We start from the raw sequence: 23,058 nt of genomic DNA on the forward strand, positions 1-23,058 counted from the left end.
AATCATGTTGGAACAAAGCTGCAAGGTCTTGTTTTCCACTAAGAGTTGTAACCATGGCTTTCTATTGCTCAGAGGTGCCCTTCCCATAAAGAAAATGTGGGTGCCAGAGGTTCAGCCCACCTCAGACTCTTCTCTAGATATGGAGTGTGCTGCAGAGAGCTGAGCTTCTACTATTGGGCTGAGGCCACCCCACACAGGTGGGCTTATTTTATACTGGGCTGCACATAGACCAAACTACTTTAAAAGGCATGAGTGACTTGTTAGAAAACTGGGAAAAGAGAGCAGAATCCACCTGCAGTGTGCTTTGTCTGGATTCCAGCTGCTTGAGCAGAACCAGAGGGCAATGATTACAAGCCCAGCTATTCAGAACATGTGTGACTGTTTATGCAAGAAGACTGATGAAAGGCAAATTGGAAAAGGCAGATTTCTCAAAAATCAGAGTTTTGCTAAGTCAACCAAAAAGCAGCTTAATGGCACCATAAGCAGAAGCCCTTGCGGGACAGGCTATCTGTCTGTCTAGGCATTGTTACTGCATACATCAGGTGTACGTGCCAGGACCAGATTTCCAAAAGGAGTTGAGCAAGCATTTTTTTGCAAAGATCAATGGGAATTAGGCACTGAGGTGCTTTGAAAACCTGCTGGGTGGACCTGCGTGTATTTGGAGAGCTCACTGCTGGCCCCTTAGGGCTCTGGTGAGACCCCACAGCGTTCAGATGCAGCAATGGAACTCCAAGCAATGCCTCAGGCCTTGTGTCCCTGCCCTGAATATCTCAGCTCTGCTTTAAGTATGTACACAAGGAACCCTTTTCTGCCCTTATTTCCAAGTAGTCCTATAATAGGAATCAAAGAGTCAAGGCTTGTTTACTGGTAAAATATCATGCAGAGAGATTCAGTACAAGACCTCCACCGAGTATAGGCTCACTAAACCTGACACTGTGCCTCTGCAGCAGCACTGGAGCACTCTCCAGGCTGTATCGTCAGCTGTCTGCAATCTGAGGCCCTGGACAACCTCTGGAGTTGTTTATTCTACTTGGGGAATTTTCTGTGCTGCCTCTTGTGAAACAATAGCCTGCCACAGAGCTGGCTTTTGATTTGCTCTTTCAGGGCCTCCAATGAGAGGGTTGATTTCAACTTTAAACTGAAAGTTCCTAGAACCCACCATGCTCCCTGGATGCTGCTGGCATGTTTTGGGCTGGAATAGAAGAAAGTCAAATTCTTTCAATGAAGGAAATTTGGAATATGCTGAAGAGCCCAACACAGGTGTCTTGTATGGGTATTGTAATGATGTTTTCTCCTTTAAAATATTAGAGTAAACCAATTGAACCATTCTGCTGGGCTTCAGGCTTCCTGCAGTTCTATAATCAACTTTCTGTTCTACTCTTATGCCTGGATGTGCTAAGTTTGCTGTGTTAAAATGATGAATGCACACTTCTGCATCAATTTCCTGGTTGGGAATTAACTGGGGTTTGTCTAATGAAATCTCTGAATGTGAGCAATCAAGCTAGTATATTTGGTAACATGACTCTTTGTATGAGCAAACAGAATTAATCCACTGGGATCACAGTTCCCTTGTACATCATAAGAGCTTCCTATGACCTACAAAACAAAAGGATTTCTTACTCTTAAACATGCTCAACAGGAAATGGAAGAAGTCTACTTTATAGGTATCATCCATTTCTACCATGTCACCTGCACACATGGCAGTACTGTAAAAGCGTCACTTCAGCAATGGGATTTTATGCTTGTCAGTGCTAGAGCAAAGTGGGCCATGACACAGACATAGAAGGAATTACTATCAACAGAACAAGTTGTCATGCAGGGAAATTACACAAGGACAAGGGAATGCTTTCCACATACTTCATGTACGTAATTCCAAGGCAATGTCCTTTCATCTGTGCCAATATCGCTTATTACTCCTTCTAAAGCTATTCAATTTTCTTGGGTATTTAGGGCTTTGCCAAATCTCCCTTATATTCCACACATTTATCAATGAAATATTCTGTAGGAAATACAGTTTACATCGTCAGAGGTATGGAACTGTACAGATTTGTTGCTAAATTACCATGCGAGAAGATGAGGAGGGAGAAGTGAAAAGAAATGGAAATGCTCCAGTGCTCTGAGCATTAAAGGATGATTGGGAACCCAATACAGCACTGCAATAGGAAGCAGCACCATACACAACGACGGTGTGCACCATTAAAATCTCAGTGCTGACTGCATTGCGGTGCTGGCCTTTCCCAGGATAACAAGGACTCTTCATGTTTAGAGCGAGGAATAGCACAAATAATGGGGTAAATTTAATTACCAGGAAAGATAAAAGCTTGTTGTTTGAAATCAGCCCGGGCGGAGAAATATCATACACTGAACTAGTGGCATTTTGGTTTTGCAAGAGAACTAATAAAATGGCACTGAGGGAATGAATCAGGCTTTGTGTGCATAAATGCCTTTCACATAAAATTGTCCCCTGGATTCGGTGCCTTTTTGCTGAACATTTTTTTTTCTCTTTTAAAACTCTTTCATGAATCTGTGTAGCTTTCCAAATCAAAGTGCTTGAACACAAGGCTATAAAATAATATTACAAAAACACAGGATTCCAATTAACACAGGCCTGCTCCCTTTTCATTCTAAAGTCATTTAAGTGAGGTTTTTTTTTCGTTTTTTGTTTTTTTTTTAATGCCTTCCTCATGAAAAGAAATGAAAGCTGTTAAGGACATAGACAAGAAAGCAGAAAGAATGTAATGTCTAATGAGACAGAGGAAGTTTTTAGAGCTAGATATTTTTCATTAAGGGATACATGTGGAGACCATAATGTGGTAGGGTGACATTAGCATAAATAAATGATAAGTGGAATCGAGCCACAGATATGGTTTGAACCATTATCCTAATGCTGGAATTAAAATATTGTGATCAGGCTCCATTTGCCGCCTGCCTTTATGTGTGCAAGCTTACCTGATGTTCAAGCAACACGAGTGGATGACTACATGCAACTGAGCTGATCATCTACGAGGATGACTATGTTAACTTTTGCCCAGGTATTGCTTGTGGTCAATTCTGTTGCAGTGTGATTTATAGGTATCGCTGCATAAGGAAAGCCATGCTGATTGAAACAAAGTGCCTGGAGAGGAATTCTCACTCTGAAATAACTCTCCTAAAGTTGACTGAGATTCTTCAGGTTCACACTGGAATTATTGACAGTGGAACTGGATCAACTCAATTAGTTTTCCATTAATGTAAAACAAACAGTGTCTGGGGAGTTATAATGCTCCTGATTTTATAGCGTGACTATGGAATGGAGACTAAAGTGTGTGACAGTCAGAAGAAAATGGAAAAGTGCATCAAAGAGTTCAGTGAGATGAAGGAGGAAGGCAAACAGAAGCCCATTCATTAAGGATGCTGCAAACTGCTTAACATAGGAATTGTATTTCTTGCATGATTTCAGTATATTGATGGTATCTTACTACTAATAAAAATAGACATGCCACTGGGAGCTCAAGGTAAGTGCCAGGTGCATAAGGAATACAGAACCGAACAGAGAGGACAACAAAATGGTTAGAAAGATAGCAGAGCAGACAGGAGGCATGCAAGGCAGTGTTCAATACCAGGCAGAACCTGCCCGATTGCAGCTTCCAAGCAAAGTGGCAGTGCAAATAATGGAGCAAATTAAGGGAAGGAAAGCTTCAAACAAGAAGCATGTTTCTAAGCTACCGACATCCTAGGGAGAAGTTTTGAAGGCCACAGAAAGACCTTTTGAGAGAGGCAAAGCAGGATGTTCCGAAAGCACCTAGCTGCCATTTGACAGCTTGTCTCCAGATCAAACACCACATAGGTGTATTTTGAGTCTGATAATAAAAGACACATTTCACCACGTCATCAACAAATGAAAGGACATTTTGCTCCCACGTGAAGATGTATGATGTCAGAACTTGAAATCCAAGAACAAAGGTGCTCATGCTACACTAAGTCACACACATTCAATTAAACATGCGTCTTTCCTCCTCCCTGATCATCGATTACTCTTTGAAAAGCAGTCGGTTTTTCTTTCTCCCTACCAATAGTGCAGTGCTCTCCGTTCCAGCCCGGGCTGCATTCACACTTGCCATCCCGGCACGTCCCGTGCTCATTGCAGCGTGGGTGACACGCTCTCTGATCACAGGCTGTGCCCATCCAGCCCTCCTCGCAGCGGCAGGTGCCTCCGACGCAAACTCCGTGTCCTCCGCAGTCTGCTGCACAAATCTCTGTGGGAGAGGAGAGAAGAGAGAGGAGGGGATAAGGGTGGAGAGAAGGGAGGGGGGGGGGAAAAATCCAGAATGTTATTGTGAAGAAAAGAAGCCACACTTCACTACCTCGCCTTACGGGGCAATGAAAGGAATTCCTGGAGCCCGTAACACTAATCCTTCCAGACAATAAGAATCTAATAAGTATATTACAAAAAAAAGGGACGGATGTGGATTGCAGAGGTCTGCTGTGATTGATCCCCCTATTTGCTTTCTTATCCTCTTGCACTCCTCGAGCTTTTGTGATCGCCAAATCCGAGGGGGAAGGCTCTTCCAATAAGCAGAACACAAGTCACATTTAATTAAAATTTGGTTAAGTGTGGAAACAATGTGCTGATAAACCATCGATGCTGAAGTTAAGTGCTGGCAGAACCTGTTTATGGCTTGTTAACCCACTGTTCTGGGGATGGGATTCATTAAATCCTTCCTCTGTTTAATATTCTGTATAATACAGAATATTTCTATTTATGCTGAGTATGCTCATCTCCTCTGTCTCTGTTCTCCTGCCACCCCATTAAAAATCTCTTCTCAGGGATCTGGAGGTACCTCCATGTTCTGGGGTTTGTAGGATGGTGCTTGTTCCCAAGTCTTATTGGAGTTAATGGAAGAGGGGAGTCAGGAGTGTTTCAGTAATCACCTCCTAAAAAGAGAAGAGCTAAAGGACGTTGACTTTTCAGAGGTGCTGGCCTTTCCACCCTCTGTGAGCCCCAGTGAGCACCATGACACAGATAGGCATATAGCATTTAGACCCAGAACCAAGCATTTGGCTAAAACCTCACAAGGCCTTGGCATGGATTTGGAGGAGTGCACCGTGCTTCATCTGCACTGTACGTGTCTGGAAAAACTGAGGTCTGGTGGAGAACAGATACCCATGGCTTAGGTGTTAAAGTATCTGTTACTGCCACTACACAGCACTGATTTCACTGAAAAAAATTACAGCCAAATACCAACATGTTGTTATACCACTGATGAAATGAAATGATGTTATTTCTTCTTCTCATCACCTGGCTGCTCACTTTCAATCTCATATGCAGACTGCACTCTCCTGTTTTCAATCCCAGTGGCAATTCAGAGTGCATTTCAGTGATCTGCCTCCTCTCTGACTTCTGCACCTAAACTGAGGTAAACTCTCCCAAACGTTTTGTATTCAAAGCCATAGCTTGTCTGAGCCACTTATAGACTGTATAGTGCAGGGACACAGTTCCCTTTGGGGAGAATGGAAAGAAGATGTGAACAGACAAAATTTTGAGCAGAGCTGGGCTTATGAAGGGGTGGTAGGGTACCCTGCAGAGCACATTTTCTCTCTTTTTCTCCCACTCCTGTTTCCCCAGAGTGAATATCTCAGACACTTGTCTGTGCCAGCCCATCCCCAGTGCCTCTCTTTGTGCCTTAGAGCATACTAAGCAAAGAACTCAGGCCTCGAGGCTTGTGGTGGTGGGGAGACTGGTATTATACAAGACATTTACTTCAGGTCACTGGCCGCACATAAAATATTCAAAACTACTCAGCCTGCATTAACATCACACCTGACTGAAATTCAGCCTTCCATAGGTTTGCATTACCGTTTTGCTAATTAATACCACCAGTAGGAGGAAGCTTGGGCTGTTCAAGGAGTTTGGCACACTCGTGACGTGGGGTTGGAACACACCCTTCCTTGAAAGCTTTGTACCAGCCCATAGGAGAGGGCTGCAAATAATCTTCAGCCCCTCATGCTGAGACAGACTGTGAGAGCAATGACAACAGTGTTTTGCATGTCAACAAAAGTCTGATTTTCCAAATGCAACACAAACACAATATGCATTTCCCCCTTACTTCAGCTCAGGGTAGTAGAACCTTTTCTAGCCAAACACAGTATCACAGAGTCTTTTGAGTTGGAAGGAACCTTTAAAGGTCATTTAGTTCAACTCTTTTTACTGCAGTAGCTCAGATGCCTCCAAATGCTCTTGGACACTAGTTACTAAATACGTAAGTCTGCAATGAAAGAACTGGAGTTCAAACATGCTTAGGACACTGAGAACATTTCTTTGCCATGAGCGTTAAACATGCAAAGTATCTGGGCTCCTTAGGTGCTTAAATCATGGATGTGAGGCAGTATTTTGAAAATACTACTTGCTGACTAAATGTAAGAGAATCTAACATAAACCTCCTTGGAAGTCAGTCAAAGTTACACTGTGAAATGCTTAAGTCATGTGTGCACAAGGACTCCAGCGTTGCTTTCAGAAGTTTTTACTTTGCATTTGGCATTGAGACACTGATTTGCACAGCTCCTAGATGCAAGGGAGGTAATATCATACTACCATGCCCATTACAAACAGAAGGGATGGTGCAATTATTGGCTTGTTCAAGGGCTGCAGCCCAGATGTGTGCTTTCTGCCCTTCTCCCTGATTGCCAGACAGCATTGCAATGGAGAGTGGGCTGATCAGGGTGGTATGTGAACACATAGGATGCGTCAGTTACTGCAGTACTAAAGCTGCACTGGAAAGAAAGAAGTTGGTTTTCCTTGGCTGACCTGATGAACAAAGTCAGGGGGAGGATAAAGGAAACAGCAGATTTAAATTGAAAGCTAGATTTATGATGCTAGAATTCCAACAAGCTGAGAAGAAACGCCTAAGAAAATACTGTTTGAGACTGCTGGTACTTCAACCCAAATGAGAAAAGTATTGCTGTGGTCTCTACTGCTTCTCATCAGTCTCACTAGGGGACTTCTCTAGTGTTGGATTGGAGCAGCTCCTCAGCTTACTAGTTTGCATTCTTTATTCATGTGTGCTGAAATTTATACCTCAAATTCATAGAATCACAGAACGTTTAAGGCTGGAGGCACCTCAGGCTCCCAGCCCAGACACTCGGAGCAGGGTGCCCAGCATCACAACCAGGGCTTCTGGAGCTCCCCCAGGAGCAGCCCCCAGCCCCTCTCTGCTCACTGCACACAGCAGTGCAGCCAGGTGTCCTGAGGGATCTCCTGGGCTCCAGCAGTGGGCAGGAACATTGGCAACTCAGAGGGCTTCTCCCCTTTTGACTCCAAAAGTCCGTAATGACATTTTAAAGACTTTCCTGCTGTCTATTCAAGATTTTCTCTTCTGTGCGAGGATATTAATCAGTTTGAATAGTAGTGGATTTTTTTTTATGTTTTGTTATTTCCAATTTCACAGACAAACAAGACACAAAGAAGCGTATTGATGGGTCTGCATGTACATGTGAACTCTGTGACCAGCACAGGACCTCCAGGATATCCTAATGTCTTGTGTCCTGTCTTTCAGGGAAATGACAGCTCATGGAAGATAAGATCTTATCTACAAGCTGGGAAAAAAAAAAAAAAAGAAAAAAAAAAGAAAGAAAAAAAAGAAAATAAAAAGCAGGGACAAAAGGAAGCTATTTTGAGTGATATTCAGAAGCCTTCTTGGAGTTATTTAAAGGTGTGAAACGAGGATAATGGAGTGACATTCAAAAATGGTGAAGAGATTAAATAAAAAAAAGCTCTTTCTGAAAGGCAGAATCTCTGTGGAGACAATCCTATGAAAAGGGATGGAAAACCCATGGGGATGTTTACATCTGGACTGAACCATTTCTCAGACAGTGTGCTGTCAGGGAACAGGCCGAGGCCATGTGTTTATGGCCTGCAACAAGATCTGAGCCCAATCCAGAACTGCAATGCTGGGGATGTTTGGGGGTTCATCTCCTACTTGCAGGGACCCCAATTGAGAGTGCAAGCTCCAGGTTGTGAACACACAGCACAGGACACATAAGTGTGCATCCCCAGACCCCAAAAACTGTAATAGGGAACCTCAGCTGTGAAAAACACTTGTGAAGAAAACTGCTTATGACAGTCTCCCTAACATGCAGTTTAATTATTTCTGACAGGGAACCAGGAGCCAGGAACTCTCAAAACTGAATCTTCCATTTAGCTGCCAGTTTTAGGATAGATGGGAACCATTCAATATGAACAGCCCTACTATGCACATCGCGCTGTATGCATCAGCCCTTATAACATGGAGCTTCTAAACGCTCACAGATATCTCATAGGTGATTAAACTGCCTGAGAAGCTTTTACTTTATTTGGTGGCACTCAAAGAAATGAACAAAATGGATTTCAGATGAAGTTTGCACTCAAATCCAGATCTTTCCGGGTAGCTGAAGGCTGATTTGCAGCCTACTAAGGCTGATTTGCAAAAGAGGATGGGTGAATCGTTCCTCTGTCTATCAGTCCCAGAGATAGAATTTGCCACCTCCGTTCTTAATACAAGATGTATTTTTTTTTGGTACATTTCCCAACTCCATTGTTAAAATTAGAGGACATGATTAGCTAACATCTGATCTATGTGAGCAAATGAGAAGAAAAGCTGTTAATTCTCCCATACTAGTGTTCACAGACTTGCTGGCTGCATTACATTGCTCTGCCTATTTAAGCTTAGTGAGGATGCAGTGCTTGTGCATAAAAGCACTGACTGTTAAATATTTTCACACCAGCTGTTCCCAAAAGGTGACTAAGTATTTCCTTTCATCTCTAATCTCTTTTACAGTTTGTATGAATAGATTAGCCATGCTTTATACCTTCCTAGTGGGGCATTGTGTTTTACTTCTTATAGCCATCCAGCCCATGGAGCCTTGGAGTCTCTTGGAGGAAGGGGATCTTCTGAGCAAATTGGGAGTCTAGCAAACTCTGCCCAATTCTAAATGTGGATGTGAATCTCACTGTTTTTACAAGGCACAATCAGCCCGTGCACCTCTGAAGGAATTACCTAGACTTTGAGTTTGGAGTGATTCATCCATGCAGATTCTTGGAAGAAGATAATACTGTTCAGGGATTATAGAATCACAGAACCATTAAGGTTGGAAAAGATCACAAGATCATCTAGTTTAACCATCAACCCACCCCCCCGTGCCCAGTAACCATTTGCCTCAGTGGCATGTCTGCTCTTTTCCTGAACCCTTCAGGGATGGTCACTCCACCACTTTCCTGAGCAGCCGGTGCCTCTGCATTTCCACTCTTTCTGAGAAGACATTTCTCCTAATACCCAACCTGAACCTCCCCTGACACAACTTGAGGACATTCCCTCTCATCCTATCACTAGTTAAGTGGGAGAAGAAGGTCTCTCCTGAGGCTCCACTTCTCCAGACTGAACCATCCAAGTTCCCTCAGTACTTCCCATTAGATTTGTGCTCCAGACCCCTCACAGCTCTGTTGCCCTTCTCTGGTCACACTCCAGGGTCTCAATGTCTCTTTTGTAGTGAGAGGCCCAAAGCTGAACACAGCATTCAAGGTACCAGTACAAACCAGTGCCAAGTGCAGAGGGTTGATCACCTCCTGCTCCTTCTGGCTCCACTATTGCAGATGCAAGGCAGGGTGCTGCTGGCCATCGTGCCCACGTGGGCACACCGCTGGCTCATGTTCAGCTGGCTGTCAGCTAACAACCCCAGATGAAACAAGAGCTTTGATCTCTCCTTTTTCTAACAGGATTATGGTTATTTTTCATGCAAATAATAAATAAGATTTTATTTGTCTTCTGTTTCAAGACCTACTCTATTTCACCACTGCTCGTCCCAGCTGGGAACCTGCCTAGGAGAACAGACTACTGCCTGCTGGTTACTTTTTGCACGAATGTGTTGGGTTGTTGTTTTTCTTTGCCTTATCCCCTCAATATTTGAGGAGAGACATCTTTCCTCTGGTCTGTAAAGCTGCCTCAGTATTGCTCAGGGCTTTCTTAAAATCTGAAACCACCTTGGAAACCCATCAAAATCTTGACAGTGGCCACTGATACACCTTAACTGCTGTGTATTGCAGGGACCAAAATTGTGTTCTGCTTTTGCTCTGCCTCTGTCAGCATGTCTCTGGCTGTTGTTTGCTTAATGCTTATGGATCTCAGCTATCTGAGGCCAGGATTATGCTTTGTGTTCTGCATTTGCACTGTGCTAGGTGTAATGAGGTCACAGTCCATTAACAACAGCTCAGAAATAAGAATACTAAAGCAATTATTCATACAAATAAAAACCTTGTACCTGATTTTTTTCTCTCCTTTTTTTTTTAATTTTTATTTTTTTATTTTGCATATCATGCTAAAAACCCGACCCTCTTAAGAATAAAACATCTGCTGTGCTGCCTTTGATATTTCAGAAGAAAAATGGGAAAAGAAATCTATCAAACACTAGCCACCAATGTAATGCTTTGTTCATTGCCCTTTTTAATTGATACAACAGACGTGGTATCCACGTGGCTTCCAACACAGGATGCGGAGTAATCCAGACTTTCATATTATTTTCACATTACATTAAAGAATTGGGTTGAGAAAGAGGGATAATGATGTCAATTTGTGCTTAATTTATGGCAAATCCATTTTTACATGTTTACCTCTACCCTAAAATCCTAAAATTGGCTTGACAACAGTTTAAAGCTCTCCAGCTTAGAGAACAGCAATGCAGATGAAATTTTTCTTTAGCATTCATGTGATGCAGAATCAGAGATTTAGCAGCTTCTGACCTGCCTGCTAAATCCTTTAATAAATATGGATTTAGTGCTAAAATATTAGATCAGGCGAAATTGCTCAGAGCTCCCTGAAAACTGGGGCAGTTCCACTGACCTTCAACGCATTAATAGAAAATTTAATAATTAAAAATCTGTCTTAACTGGGATTTTCCAATTCTAAGTTGGCTCATCCGAGGCAATTTCCAGCCTCAGATTTTTCCAGAAAAGAGGCACAGGAGGGGGGCACCTCTCAGAGCTAAAAGGCAATAGTTGGTGAAGTGCTAAGCCTTGTTTTCTCAACCTGCCTTTGCTTTAGAAGGCAAATCAGGGGGAGTTTCTGGAAAGCATCTGATAGAGAGATATGGATGGTGAGAAACAAAAGATCCATAATCAGCATGAGTGCTAAATACATGCTTAGTAATGAAACATAATTTCCAGTGTGATGAAACTCTGGTTTATGTGATTTGATAACTCTGGAGTGAACTGCTGAACTGCTGGGTTGAAACTGAAGATAGCACAATGCTAATTAGCTATTCAAAACATCTTAAAAAACATCGTAATGAGAAGTTCAAATTGCAGAGCAAGACAAAGCACCAAAAGGGAGATCTGAATTCTCTGTCCTTGCCGTCCCAGCGTGCCATCCAAGCATGGAGTTCTCTGAAGAGCATCTCTCTCCACTAAGCACTGGGAGCAGGCCTGCAGTGCGTGGATGCCACTGCTTGAAGGTCATTTCTCTTGTCCTTCAGAGCTTATGACCCAAAGCAAGGTCTGCATAATTTAATGCCATTATACAAATGAAGTGTTGACTTTTTGTTTTTAAAATGTATTGATTAGTTAGGTAGTGGTAATGTGTAAGTGATAATTATTACCTCGGGCAATAAATTTAAGAGCTGTATGCAAGATTTTTAATGCCTTTATACAAATAAGCTGTTTACTTTCTCTTATTTAAAATATATAAATTATGTAAGTAATACTAATCCTTAATTATTGTTTATATCACTAAGCAGAAAAGCTGTTTGCTTTTATAAATGCCGTTGAACCGCTGCTACTGGGACAACTTTCTGCCTTTCCACCCTGCCCAAGGATCTCAGTTACACAGCTCAGAATATACCTGTAAGGTAGTTAAGGTAACAGTTATGTCTTTTCTTTCCATGAATGATGAAATTGAGATTAAAGGATGCCCTCCAGAGACAGAAAATGAATCCATCAGCTCTGCTATCATTCCTCACTGGGTAAAGCTGCAGCAGGGCTTCCAAGGGTGATTTGGGACACCTAGGTTTTAACCTGCTGCACCTGAAGCCCTTCTGGAGCATTTATGCAGGACCAAGTTTTGTGGAAATGCCTGATAAAAGAAGGTACCTATCTGTCCCTCAGCCAGGCACAAAAGCTTAATGCTGCTTCAGCTCTTTCCCTCACTCTTGTCTCATTATTCAGATCTTTGCTTGCATAAGCAGCCTTGTGTTTAACTGAAAGGTTTCTGCAAATCCCTTTCTAGGTGTCATCTCTCCAGGGACTTGGTTCAGGAATCTCAGTGGCTCTGAGTTAACTTTGAGATTTAAAGTTCTCAGAGCTGCTTCTCAGCTGGTGCTGGGCAGATCCAGGAGAGTTGCCTTGTAAGTGCCCTGGGAACTGCCTTTGAACCCTATAAGGAGCAAAGAATGAGTTGGGTTTGGTCATTTCCATCCACTTATATCTGCTTGTTCAAGACTGAGTCTTTTGTGCTGTAAATGTACAATACCTAGCATAGGGGGACTCGTGGGAAACAGCAACTGTGAGCATAGGAGTCATTAGCAATCCCCATAGCAATGGATCTTAGCCATCCTACATGGCTGCACAATGTACAGTGGTACAGCTGCCATGAATTTAAGAAAAAAAAAATCTCCATTCTAAGTGCAATTTCAGCTTGCTCCATATTTGCATAAAGGTTTTCCAGTTTCCATCTGAAATGCTATGACTCTGTGAGATGAAATTCCATTAAACTGGTCTGCAGTCTTTTATCTGCCTCTATTTTCTACACTATTTATACCCATTTTCATTCTTGACTTAAATGTTAGTGACTGACCATCACATTTTGTCTGTGGCATCTCCTTTATAGCTGTGATTTACTTTTGTATTCCTGTCAATCTTCCCTTTATTTATTATTCTGAACTTTATTTGAAACTGTGTCTTGCTGTTGAATAGCAGGACATGAAATGCCAGGTACTGACAGCCTTCAGTCTCAGAGCTAAGATCTGCTGAATGAAAATAAATATCCCAAAGTACAGGATCATGTTTTCCTCTCTGAAGTTCAATTAGATCTCTGCACTTTCCAGGATGTGAGTTAAAGCTTCCCAAAGAAGAAACAATTCCTACAGCATTAAATGGCGTTCCTAAGATGGATTCTTCTCTAGGCTGATGTTAATTTCCTCCCAGTGTCCATAAAGAGATCATTTGACAGTAAAGCCTTTTGCTCATGCTTACAATCATTAAAAAGAACTAATTTATTTCTTAATTCTGTGCAGTTTGGTTTTGTCTAAAATAAATTTAACAGCACTTTCTAATGTGTGTGCATAAGTAATTACAAGATTTGCTTGGGCTTTCCTAACTCTGAGCTCAGCACTATACAGGTTTTTCTTTTACCTCAGACAACTTTTTACTGGAGAGCTTTAGGAGGAAATATTTCACACAAGTGGTGGTGAGGCACTGGAACAGGTTGCCCAAGGAGGCTGTGGATGCCCCATCCCTGGAGGCATTCAAGGCCAGGCTGGATGTGGCTCTGGGCAGCCTGGGCTGGTGGTTGGTGACTCTGCACATAGCAGGGGGTTGAAACTGGATGAGCATTGTGGTCCATTTCAACCCAGGCCATCCTATGATTTTATGCTTCTATGAACTTTGAAACATCACTGTTATTTCTCCTTGCTTTGTCAGAAAGAGACACTGAACACGTACGGAATGTGTGGAGCTGACATATCCAGAGATGTCTGTCTATCCATGGAAATGGGATGTATCCTCTATGCTGCCAATATGCCTCTGCTCTGGTCTGGAACATTTTTCCTTTATGGAGAAGAAATGCTTTCTCCAAAACCCTTCCAAATTTTTATCTGTCAAGCTCATTAGAAAGGTGCTCATTAGTGCAAATTGTGACTCGTAGGGGGCAGATAAGTAATACTAAATCCACTGTATACACTTCAGTCAGGCTTTTATATCATGGATTACCAGTCTTCAACAGCCATTGATACACTGCATGATGATCTCTGGTCTTAGGTTACTTTATTCTAGGTTATATTATTCTGTGTTACTGACTCTGAGATATTTTCCCCTAATGTTTCATCTCATCCATTTTATACTGGGACAAAACATGACTTCGGAAAGCTGGAAACACCCAGAAACACATTGCAGAAGGGGTATCATGTTCTAGACAACATGAACTCCAGTAGGGTCAGAGTGTAGGGTCACAGTGGCAGGAACCACTACCACCAACATGGAACTGACTTAATGCCAGTGCAGAAGCCATGCCATGGTAGGTAGGACCATCCTTTCCCAGACAAGTAAGTGAAGTTAAAGGGAAGAGTCTTGATTTAACTCCATCAGGGTAGATGACTACACACAAGTATCCATCTTCTTGATACGCCAGCAATATTATTATCAAAAGAGGAAATATTCTGAAGCCATGCTCTAGACACACTAAACTGTGAGGACATCTATATGGTCAAAAGATGTAAGTCTAAAAACTGTAAGGCTCCTCCATTCAAAAATAGAGAAGTAGCCAAAATTTGGTCATCAGAGATGCATACGTTTTCACTGATACAAGCAATCAAGCAGATTGCTTAGCTATCCTCAAAACACAGTTTTAACACTGACTTGATTTAGCCCTGGAATGTAGCAGCTTGTTGTGGTGCTGTAAATCCTTTATTCTTTATATTACCCAAGTTAACCTGGGTAACATGGTCTGGTATATCATGCTGTTTTCAGCCAGAAAAGTCCACAACACAGAAGGTAATTGATCCAAATAAAAGAACTTTTGAGCTCATGGTGTGACTGCTGAGGTCACACTGGAAATAGGAAAGAATGTTGAACTAAAACTGGAGTGCTGGGAATTAGCTCTAATTATCGTAGAAAATAAACAGAAAAATGGAACAGATTCCTATGGCCCTATGAGGGGTCCATAACTTGGAACTGATGCTAGAAGAACTGATATGAGAGAAAGAAGCCTAAGGTCATTGAAGACTTGGGACTGCTTCTCACACCACTGAACCTACACTGTTCTAAGCCTGAGACATGATCTAATCAGACCAAACATTTTGTGATCTAATGGCCAGAGACAGACGATGACTTCACCACTTCCACTGCTTTTGGCCAAGTTTGAAACGAAAGCTAGAAGGCAAGTTTTAAGTTCCTTCAGTCTCTCCCTTGGTCCCTGTATCAACACTGCTGTGAGAAGTGGCTAGAAGTAAGATTCTAAACAGATCCCAAAGATGAGAGAAGTTTGATGGATCTCTGGTTGCCCAGGGGAATGAGCTAAGCCTATTTTTCAACGATCAGGCTGTAAGTGTAAATTCATGTTTGAAACACAAGCTGCACAAGTCTTACGAGGAGCAGCTGAGGGATTGTTTAGTCTGGAGAAGAGGAGACTCAGGGGAGACCTTAACTACCTGCACGGAGGTTGTGGTGAGATGGGGGTTGGCCTCTTTTCCTGTGTAACTAGAGATAGGACTAGAGGGAATGGCATCAAGTTGTGCCAGGGGAGATTCAAGTTGGATGTTAGGAAAACTTTCTTCTCCAAACAAGCGGTCAGGTGCTGGAATGGGCTGCCCAGGGAGGTGGTGGAGTCACCATCCCTGGAGATATTCAAGAAACATGCAGATGTTGTACTGAGGGACACGGTTTAGTGGGAAGTGGTGGTGGTAGGTGGAGGTTGGGTGCACAAACTCGAAGGTCTTTTCTAACTTCGGTGATTTTATGGTTCTATGATTCTACTTTCTGTTTCACTGGGAGATTTTTCCCCCACCTTACCATGTGGGTTTTTTGTTGTTTTTTTTTTTTTCATCTACCAACCACAAAGATATTCTGACTTTTTTTGAAGAAGTGGACTCCCAGCAAAAGTAACTACAGCTCATCTCAAGTATTACCTTTTTTTTCTCCACCACGTGGGGGTCTCTACACCACAGGGAAAGGGAGTGAAAGGGTATTCCTGAATAGTTTTATTTCATATGTTTTGGCTTTTTTTTTTTTTTTAATTATTATTTTTAATAATAAAAACCCTGCAAGACTTTAAAGGGAGAGTTCACCTTGAGAATGGATAGGTTAAAATCTGCACTCCAAATCCAAATGGCATCAAACACTTTATGTTGTGCAACGATGAGTTTCTTGTTAACACTTTTGTGTTTTGCAATTCACTTATTCCTTCCCAATTCACAAAGCAGAGCCTCTGATAGCCTTGTGTATGAGCTCAGTTCTGCACATACTTTATTTCCTCAGAGAGAAAACTTCTCAGCACACAAATAAAATGGGGAAGATCACAAGTTCACAAATCAGCATGCTATGGTTCTGGGAGGCTGAGGATGAAATCTCTGCTGGTACAAAACATTTCCTGGCTTTCAATGACTATTAAGAGACAAAGTAAGGCTTTTGGGAATAGGTTTGCAACTTGAGTATTGAACCAGATCAGATTTTGATGCTATCTAGTGAAGTCTACTTTTGAAGCCCATAATTTCAGTTGCCCCAGATTAATGTTTCTCACTGAACTCCAAGAGATATGAGCTGAAGGCAGATCACTTACACTGGCATACAGATTGTTGCTCATCTTTCCCTTAAGTCATTAAGATCTAAAATACATGGATGTTCATCAGTTTCATATGGCATATTCTGAAGTTTAGTTCTCTTGTTCTCCCTTGTATGTATTCTAAACCTAAGAAAAAGACATACCAGTGACTCCCCAGGCATTAATGGGGAGCAGCCCTCATTTAGAGAGGAATAGACCTATTCCACGTGACAGCTGATGTAACACCCACCTTTACAGAGACATCCTTACCCCTAAATGAAGAAAATGATGTTCTAGAGGGGGAATTATGTGAACATTTTTTGAGGATGGATTTTTTATCTTGATGGCCTTGGGCATGACATGAATTTAACATGAGACTTTGTTTTGTAAGGTTGACACCAATAAGCCCAAGGAAATCAATTTTTATCACACATATTGTGTTAACCCTCTTGCTGTTTGACCAATGGGATATGATGTTGTCTGGTAAAATATATGAGAACTATTTTTCTGTGTGTATGTGTGCACAGGCATGCAATAATCTGCACAATTTCAGATGGGAAAAGGCACTGGGAAATAAAGATGCATTTGCTCTGGCTTTCCTCTTTAAAAGTTCATTCCTTTTGGTCTCTTTATCTACTTATTAGAATATAGAAAATATGTTTAATTCAATGAACTGCACAACTTTATGGTAGTCTATTGGGTGCTTTCCAAAATATTTTCTCCACTGTTAATTCTTACAACAAAACTAGTACTAAAAAATCCAGCCGCTACCATTAGCTGATACAAAATCTTAAATCTAAACATCACTTGTAAAGGGGCATGAATTGACCCATACTCCTACAAGCAGCAGCTTTTCCATTGACTTCAATGTGCTGTGCAGTGAATTTAAAGCTTTTTCCCTACAAAGAGAAAGATGGGTATGTGCACCATGCTATTTTCACTTTTGATCCAACTTTCCAGACTGTGAAAAGCAGTACAGCCATGGAGGACTGCTTTTCAACTGGTGGATAAATAGCTGGTCTTCTGCCTGCCCAATGGAGACCCACAGTGCTTCCCCACTGCAAAGAGGCTGGGTTTATCTATGCATATCTGCAAACTATTGAATCACAGAATCATAGATGACCTAGGTTGGAGGCAACCTTAAAGAGCATTCAGTTCCAAGCCCTTGCTGTGGGTTGGGTTGCCAACCACTAAATCAGTCTGCCCAGGGCTTCATCCAACCTGGCTCTGAATGCCTCCAGGGATAGGGCAACCACAGTCTCTCTGAGCTGATGTGCCAGAGTCTCGTCACCTCCAAGCAAAGAATTTCTTCTTGACATCTAACCTAAATCTCCCCTGTTTTAGTTTAAATCCATTCCTCCTTATCCTGTCACTATCAGACCACAGAAAAAGTCAGTATCCCTCCTGCTTTAAAGTATCCTTTATTACTGGAAGTTCACAACAAAATCTCCCTAGAGCCTTCTCCTCTCCAAGCTGAACATGCTCAATTCTCTTGTCCTCTGCCACCTCTTTGTAGATACAGTCCAGAATAGTGCTGGCCACTCCAGGCTGCAAGCACACTCTGCTGTCCAGCTTATGTCCAGCTCTTCATTCACCAGAATTCTCAAGCCTTTCTCAGCAGGGCTGCTCTCAATGAGTTTTTCTCCCAGTCTGTACTCATACCTGGGAATGTCTCAATCCAAGAAGCAGTACCTTGCACTTGGCCTTGTTAAACCTCATTACATTCTTGTGTGCTCACTTTTCCAGCACGTCCAGCTCTCTCTGAATGGTGTCCCTCCCCTGTATTGTGTCAACTGCACCCCTCAGTTTAGTGTTATCAGCAAATATGCCAAGGGTACAATCAATGCCACTATCTTTGTCAATGATAAAGATGTTAAAGAGTATTGGTCCCAAGATGGACCTGGGGGGCACCACGTGTGACCAGCCTCCACCTGGACATAGAGCCATTGTCACCAACCCTCTGGCTGTGAACATCCAAATAGTTTGATCATTATGTTGCAGATGCGATCATTACTGTTTTTTAACAGGTCGCATAGGCTAAAGAGGCAATTTTCTTTCTTTCTTTCTTTCTTTTTTTTAATGTTAAATGCCACAGCTCTGTAATTGCCTCTCTCCTGAGGAATCTGTGATCATGATGCCTGCTGTGACTTCTGCAGTTATTTGGCAGAACTGAGGAGCTCTCAAAAACTGAAAACCAGACAGCTCCAAAGGAACATGAATTACCCAGATATGGAGGCAGCTAAATCAATGAGGACTCAATTAAGCTTTCTTTCAAGGATTTTCACTTAACTACAACTGGAACAGTCTTCTGCATATGTTTCTCTTCTCTAGGACAACTGTTCTGCTAAATTGGTAATGCTAAAGGAAGTTTTAAGGCAGCAGGGGACAGCATGAAACTGAACTTGATCAAAAAACATCAAGGACATTTACAACATTTCCAGCCACAGTAAGTGTGGCTAGGATAAGTGCCTAAAATTTTGGCAGTCATCTCTAGAAGTGAAATGTATAAATCCTAACTGAGTGCTGAAGACCTAGAAAACAAAATCAGATGAGCAGGGAGCTGGGGTTGAGACCCTTTAGCCCTGATCTCCAGATTTTCTGTTCCAGGCATGGTGGTCAGACCACCAAGAAATGCTAAGGGGATGGATGGTGAGAAGATCTGTCTCCCTCTCAAACTGTGCTTCGGCACTCAGTGCTTTGGAAAAATGATCGATGAACACTAAGAGTCAGGCTGTGAAATCTCTGTCATCCCTTTGGATTGCTCCTACCTGTTCATTCTTCGCTTTGAGATGATGACTGCCTATAGCATCTGCATTGACCTGCCCTCCTTTGGTTTAGTGCTTGTGGTACTAATAGGAATGGGAGGGTGGTTGGACTAGATGATCTTGCAGGTCGTTTCCAACCTTGTGATTCTGTGATTCTGTGATTCTGTGACCTGGTCACTGGGATTCTCTCCCAGGAAATTGAAGACACATCTCTAGACACTGGAGTAACTCAGAAGCTGAGAAAAAGTTCTCTGCAACACTGCATCACAGTTAGAGAATCAGCATTTCTTACAGTAAATTGTAAATGTGTAAATATCTTTGTGAGTGTAAACCTCATGAAGTCTGGCAGCAAATCAATGGACAGTAGTATTTCCTAAAAGTCACAGAGGGGAACAAGGGCAGTCATAAACACAAATGACAAGTACTCAGAAACACTGCTAGCAGCAGCAGAACTGGTGAGAGAAGCGCTGGATGGGATCAAACTGCTTAATTTCATGAGATACAAGCATCTGAACTCAGCCTCAATCTTTGTGCAGGAACACTCTCTTAGACTTATCAGTCTGTAATTTCTTTCTTTTTTTTTTTTTCTTGATTCCCACTAAAATCCCAGTTTCCATTGCCAACTCTCATCATTAAACGTACAGCCTATGATTTTGTATCTATCCTGACAATTCAGGACCAAGAAATATTCCTATTATTGCTCTTTAGGGAATCTCAGCTGTGTAAAAAGTGAATGAGTGACTGAGAAGGAATCCTTGTCTGTACGCAGGTGAATGTACAATCATTATCAACTGTCCAGAAAAAAATAACCAGTATACTTATTACACAGAATTGTAATATGCTTTGTATAATCAATTTTCAGATGATTCTAGCAAGTATCTTGCATGCCAAATGTCAACTGCCAAATAATCTGCTTTAAATCTGAGAAAAGCAAAGGACAACATCAGATAACATAATTCCTGTAAGTATAATTGTGGATCCAAACATAATACTGTTTTGATGGGCCTGGGATTGTACTGATGCATCACTGAGATCCCTGTGGGAAGCAGCATTCCCCAAACACAGTCAAAGTCAACATGACTCACCTGCAGCAAGAATGTCTGCTTTAATGTGTTTTGCTGCTTCTTGATTAGCCACAAATATTTGGTCGAGCTTAAATAGGTCAAGCTTGAGACTCCATTACATAATAAGTTCTGTTTCATGTTTCAGCACGGGGGCATTTCCCTCTTCTTGCCATACCCAGACAGTATGATGTTAAAAGAGCTGCCTTATAATGGCTTTATTAGCTGCCATGCTTGGGGAAAAAGTCCTTTGCTAGGGCTCATTAAGAGGTGAAGGGAGATAGCATGACAAAAGCTGAAGATACAGAGGATCTGTAATGGCAGGCTCTGGAGAAAAGGGGTTAAGATGAGTGGTTCCCCAATTAGCCTTCTTGTGCTAAGCATTGCCCCTGACTTTTTAGCTGAACTGGATTATAAAGGACCTTTTTGTATTTGCTTGTACATCAGCACAAGGGTGCAAAAGGTAAGAGATTTCATTCTCTTTAGAGAGAACTCAAAATGCCCATTTCGTCTGCATACAGGTTCTCATTGAACTTATCTCTCTACCTTTCACTAAACGACTTTATACTAGGCAATCTACCAAAGAAGAACAGCATACTGAGGGGAAGAGGACTCTATGCCTTGCATGAGAAAGGGAAGCATGTGCTCAGGAAGCATTTTTCTAGACTGAAAATTCTGTGGTGCTATGGATGTACTGGCAGTGGGCACACACATAATGCTAAAAAAATAATTTAAAAAGGCACCTTATTGCTTCTGCAATACATTGTAGAGCAGAACACGCGAGAAATTGAGCTGCACAGCTTGTCTATGATGAGAAAGGCAAGGTGGAATGAAAAAAGATACACAAGCAGGAAAAAGAAGAATCTAGTATTACTATTATGTGAAAAAAATAAAGGGTTTCATGCAGCAAGCTGTATTTCTCTAAGGTTGCTTCTAAAGGCAGGTGAAACTCATCTACTTAATGGAAACATGGAGTCTAAGGTTCAGAGATAGCCTAGTCTTACTTTCTATGTATGACAGTGACATGGTGTTTCTGACAACAGCAGGGGGTTGGAACTGAATGATCTTTAAGGTTGCTTCTAACCCAAAATGTTCTACGAGTCTGTGATCCAAAGACTTTCTCCAATCTCCTTCCATACTGGCTGATACCTCCTAAATGAACACAGCGTACCTTTCAGATAGCTAACAGCCTTGACTTGAAGGTGTTACGAGCTGGAAAACCCACTGTAGGCACAGTCCTATGGATTTCACTGGCAGTAAACACAGTTCTAACTGCTTTGCTGAGCTGGGGCTGATTTATGCAAGTACTTAAGTATTTCACTTCATAATTTTTCCACGATTTGTACCTATTTTACAGAACAATAAAGTCTGTCTCTCTTAGTCTCTTTCGAGGACCCCCTACTGCCCACTCTGGGCACCGGTTCTACGTGTACTAACACACTTGCTCACTCTGTTTTAATCATACAAGAAGGGTACTACACGTCCTGTGAGTAAATCTGTCTTTCAAATCAAGTCATCAATTCAGTAGAAAGGTCTGGGTTAGAAATGGAAGTTTACAAATCACCTTAGCTGTTATTTTAGCTGTGAGGCACAATAACCTGAATGTTACAAGCAGCTTGGTGAGGAAAAAGGTCTTGGAATGATGCTCAAGTTTGTCTCAAATAACCTCACACTGCCAAAGAAAGTTTGCACTAGATGGATTTATAAAAGTAGTATAAAGAAAGCTTATAAATCATCTGAACACGACCCTGCAGGTTAACAATGGGAAAGCAAGTTCTATTTGCGTGTAGAAATGAACATTTTTCTAAATCCATCCCTGTAACCCCTAAACCTCCACATAAACTCAGAATAATGACTCAATTATGAACCACGCTATGAAATCACTAGAAATACACTGCTTCCTTCTCCCTTCCTGTGGTCTTATAAATGCACTTCACAGAGTATGGAACTGAAGACATTACTGTGGGAAAAGTCTGACACCAAATGTATCCTCTCATCAATGCACAACAGCTTCCCCCTCTGTATTTGTGGAAGTTTTGATCTGTATAGTGTTAGCCCCAGTCAAGGAGGACTCCTTTTTGCTGTATTCCTCAGCCCATTCAATTTTACCACATGACAAGCTTCCTAACATGACCTGAATGATTACTGTACAGAAGCTTTTTTTTCACATCCTTTTCAAGAGCTTATTCAGTTTGCCCTATCCTTGGAAGTCACTTTCTTACAATACTTGCAAGCAATTAACCTGGTTTCTTATACACATTACAGTAATTCCTCAGTGAAAATGTTGTTTGTGCAATTTTTCTACTACACTCAGTCTCCTAATAGTTTTTTTTGTGTGTGTGTGAAAATTCATTCCATTTCACTGCCTAGCCAGAGCTGCCCTGGATTTTTGGCCTAGTTCCACCCCATCTATTTAAGGTAAAGAAGCTGATATTGCTGCAGTCTTTTATTTGTGAGCACAGTATTCACAAGCCAAAAGATTAATGCCCCATAGGCTCTGATTATTTAATGTATTATAGCATTCTTCAGTATGGCATCTAAAAGCTAGCTGCATTTGGAAGTAAAAAAGAAAAGCTCTTGAACACTTTTTCCTTAGCCTCCACTTCAGATACCAGATGCAGATTTTGAGCATTTAGACAATTCATTTAGGAACAGTCATTTAGGAATGAAGGAATTTCACATTTTGAGACCTTTACACAAAATTGCCTATAAAGATCTGCTTTCTTGGTGCTTGTGGTGTCCAATCCTTCTACTCAGTTA

At 41.7% G+C, this 23,058-nt stretch overlaps 1 protein-coding gene across 1 annotated transcript in view; it reads right to left on the reverse strand.

Annotated features, from left to right (window-relative positions):
• Positions 1 to 23,058, reverse strand: part of TENM4 (teneurin transmembrane protein 4) — a 594,301-nt gene that overhangs the window by 120,333 nt on the left and 450,910 nt on the right. Inside the window, exon 15 of the mRNA XM_042838225.1 lies at positions 4,050 to 4,235. Coding sequence (XP_042694159.1) covers positions 4,050 to 4,235 — 186 coding nt within the window. The remainder of the gene's footprint in view (positions 1 to 4,049; positions 4,236 to 23,058) is intronic.

Source organism: Centrocercus urophasianus, unplaced genomic scaffold (assembly GCF_019232065.1).
Source record: "Centrocercus urophasianus isolate 14NV4802_14NV808 unplaced genomic scaffold, USGS_Curo_1.0 seq_74, whole genome shotgun sequence".
Taxonomy (NCBI): domain Eukaryota; kingdom Metazoa; phylum Chordata; class Aves; order Galliformes; family Phasianidae; genus Centrocercus; species Centrocercus urophasianus.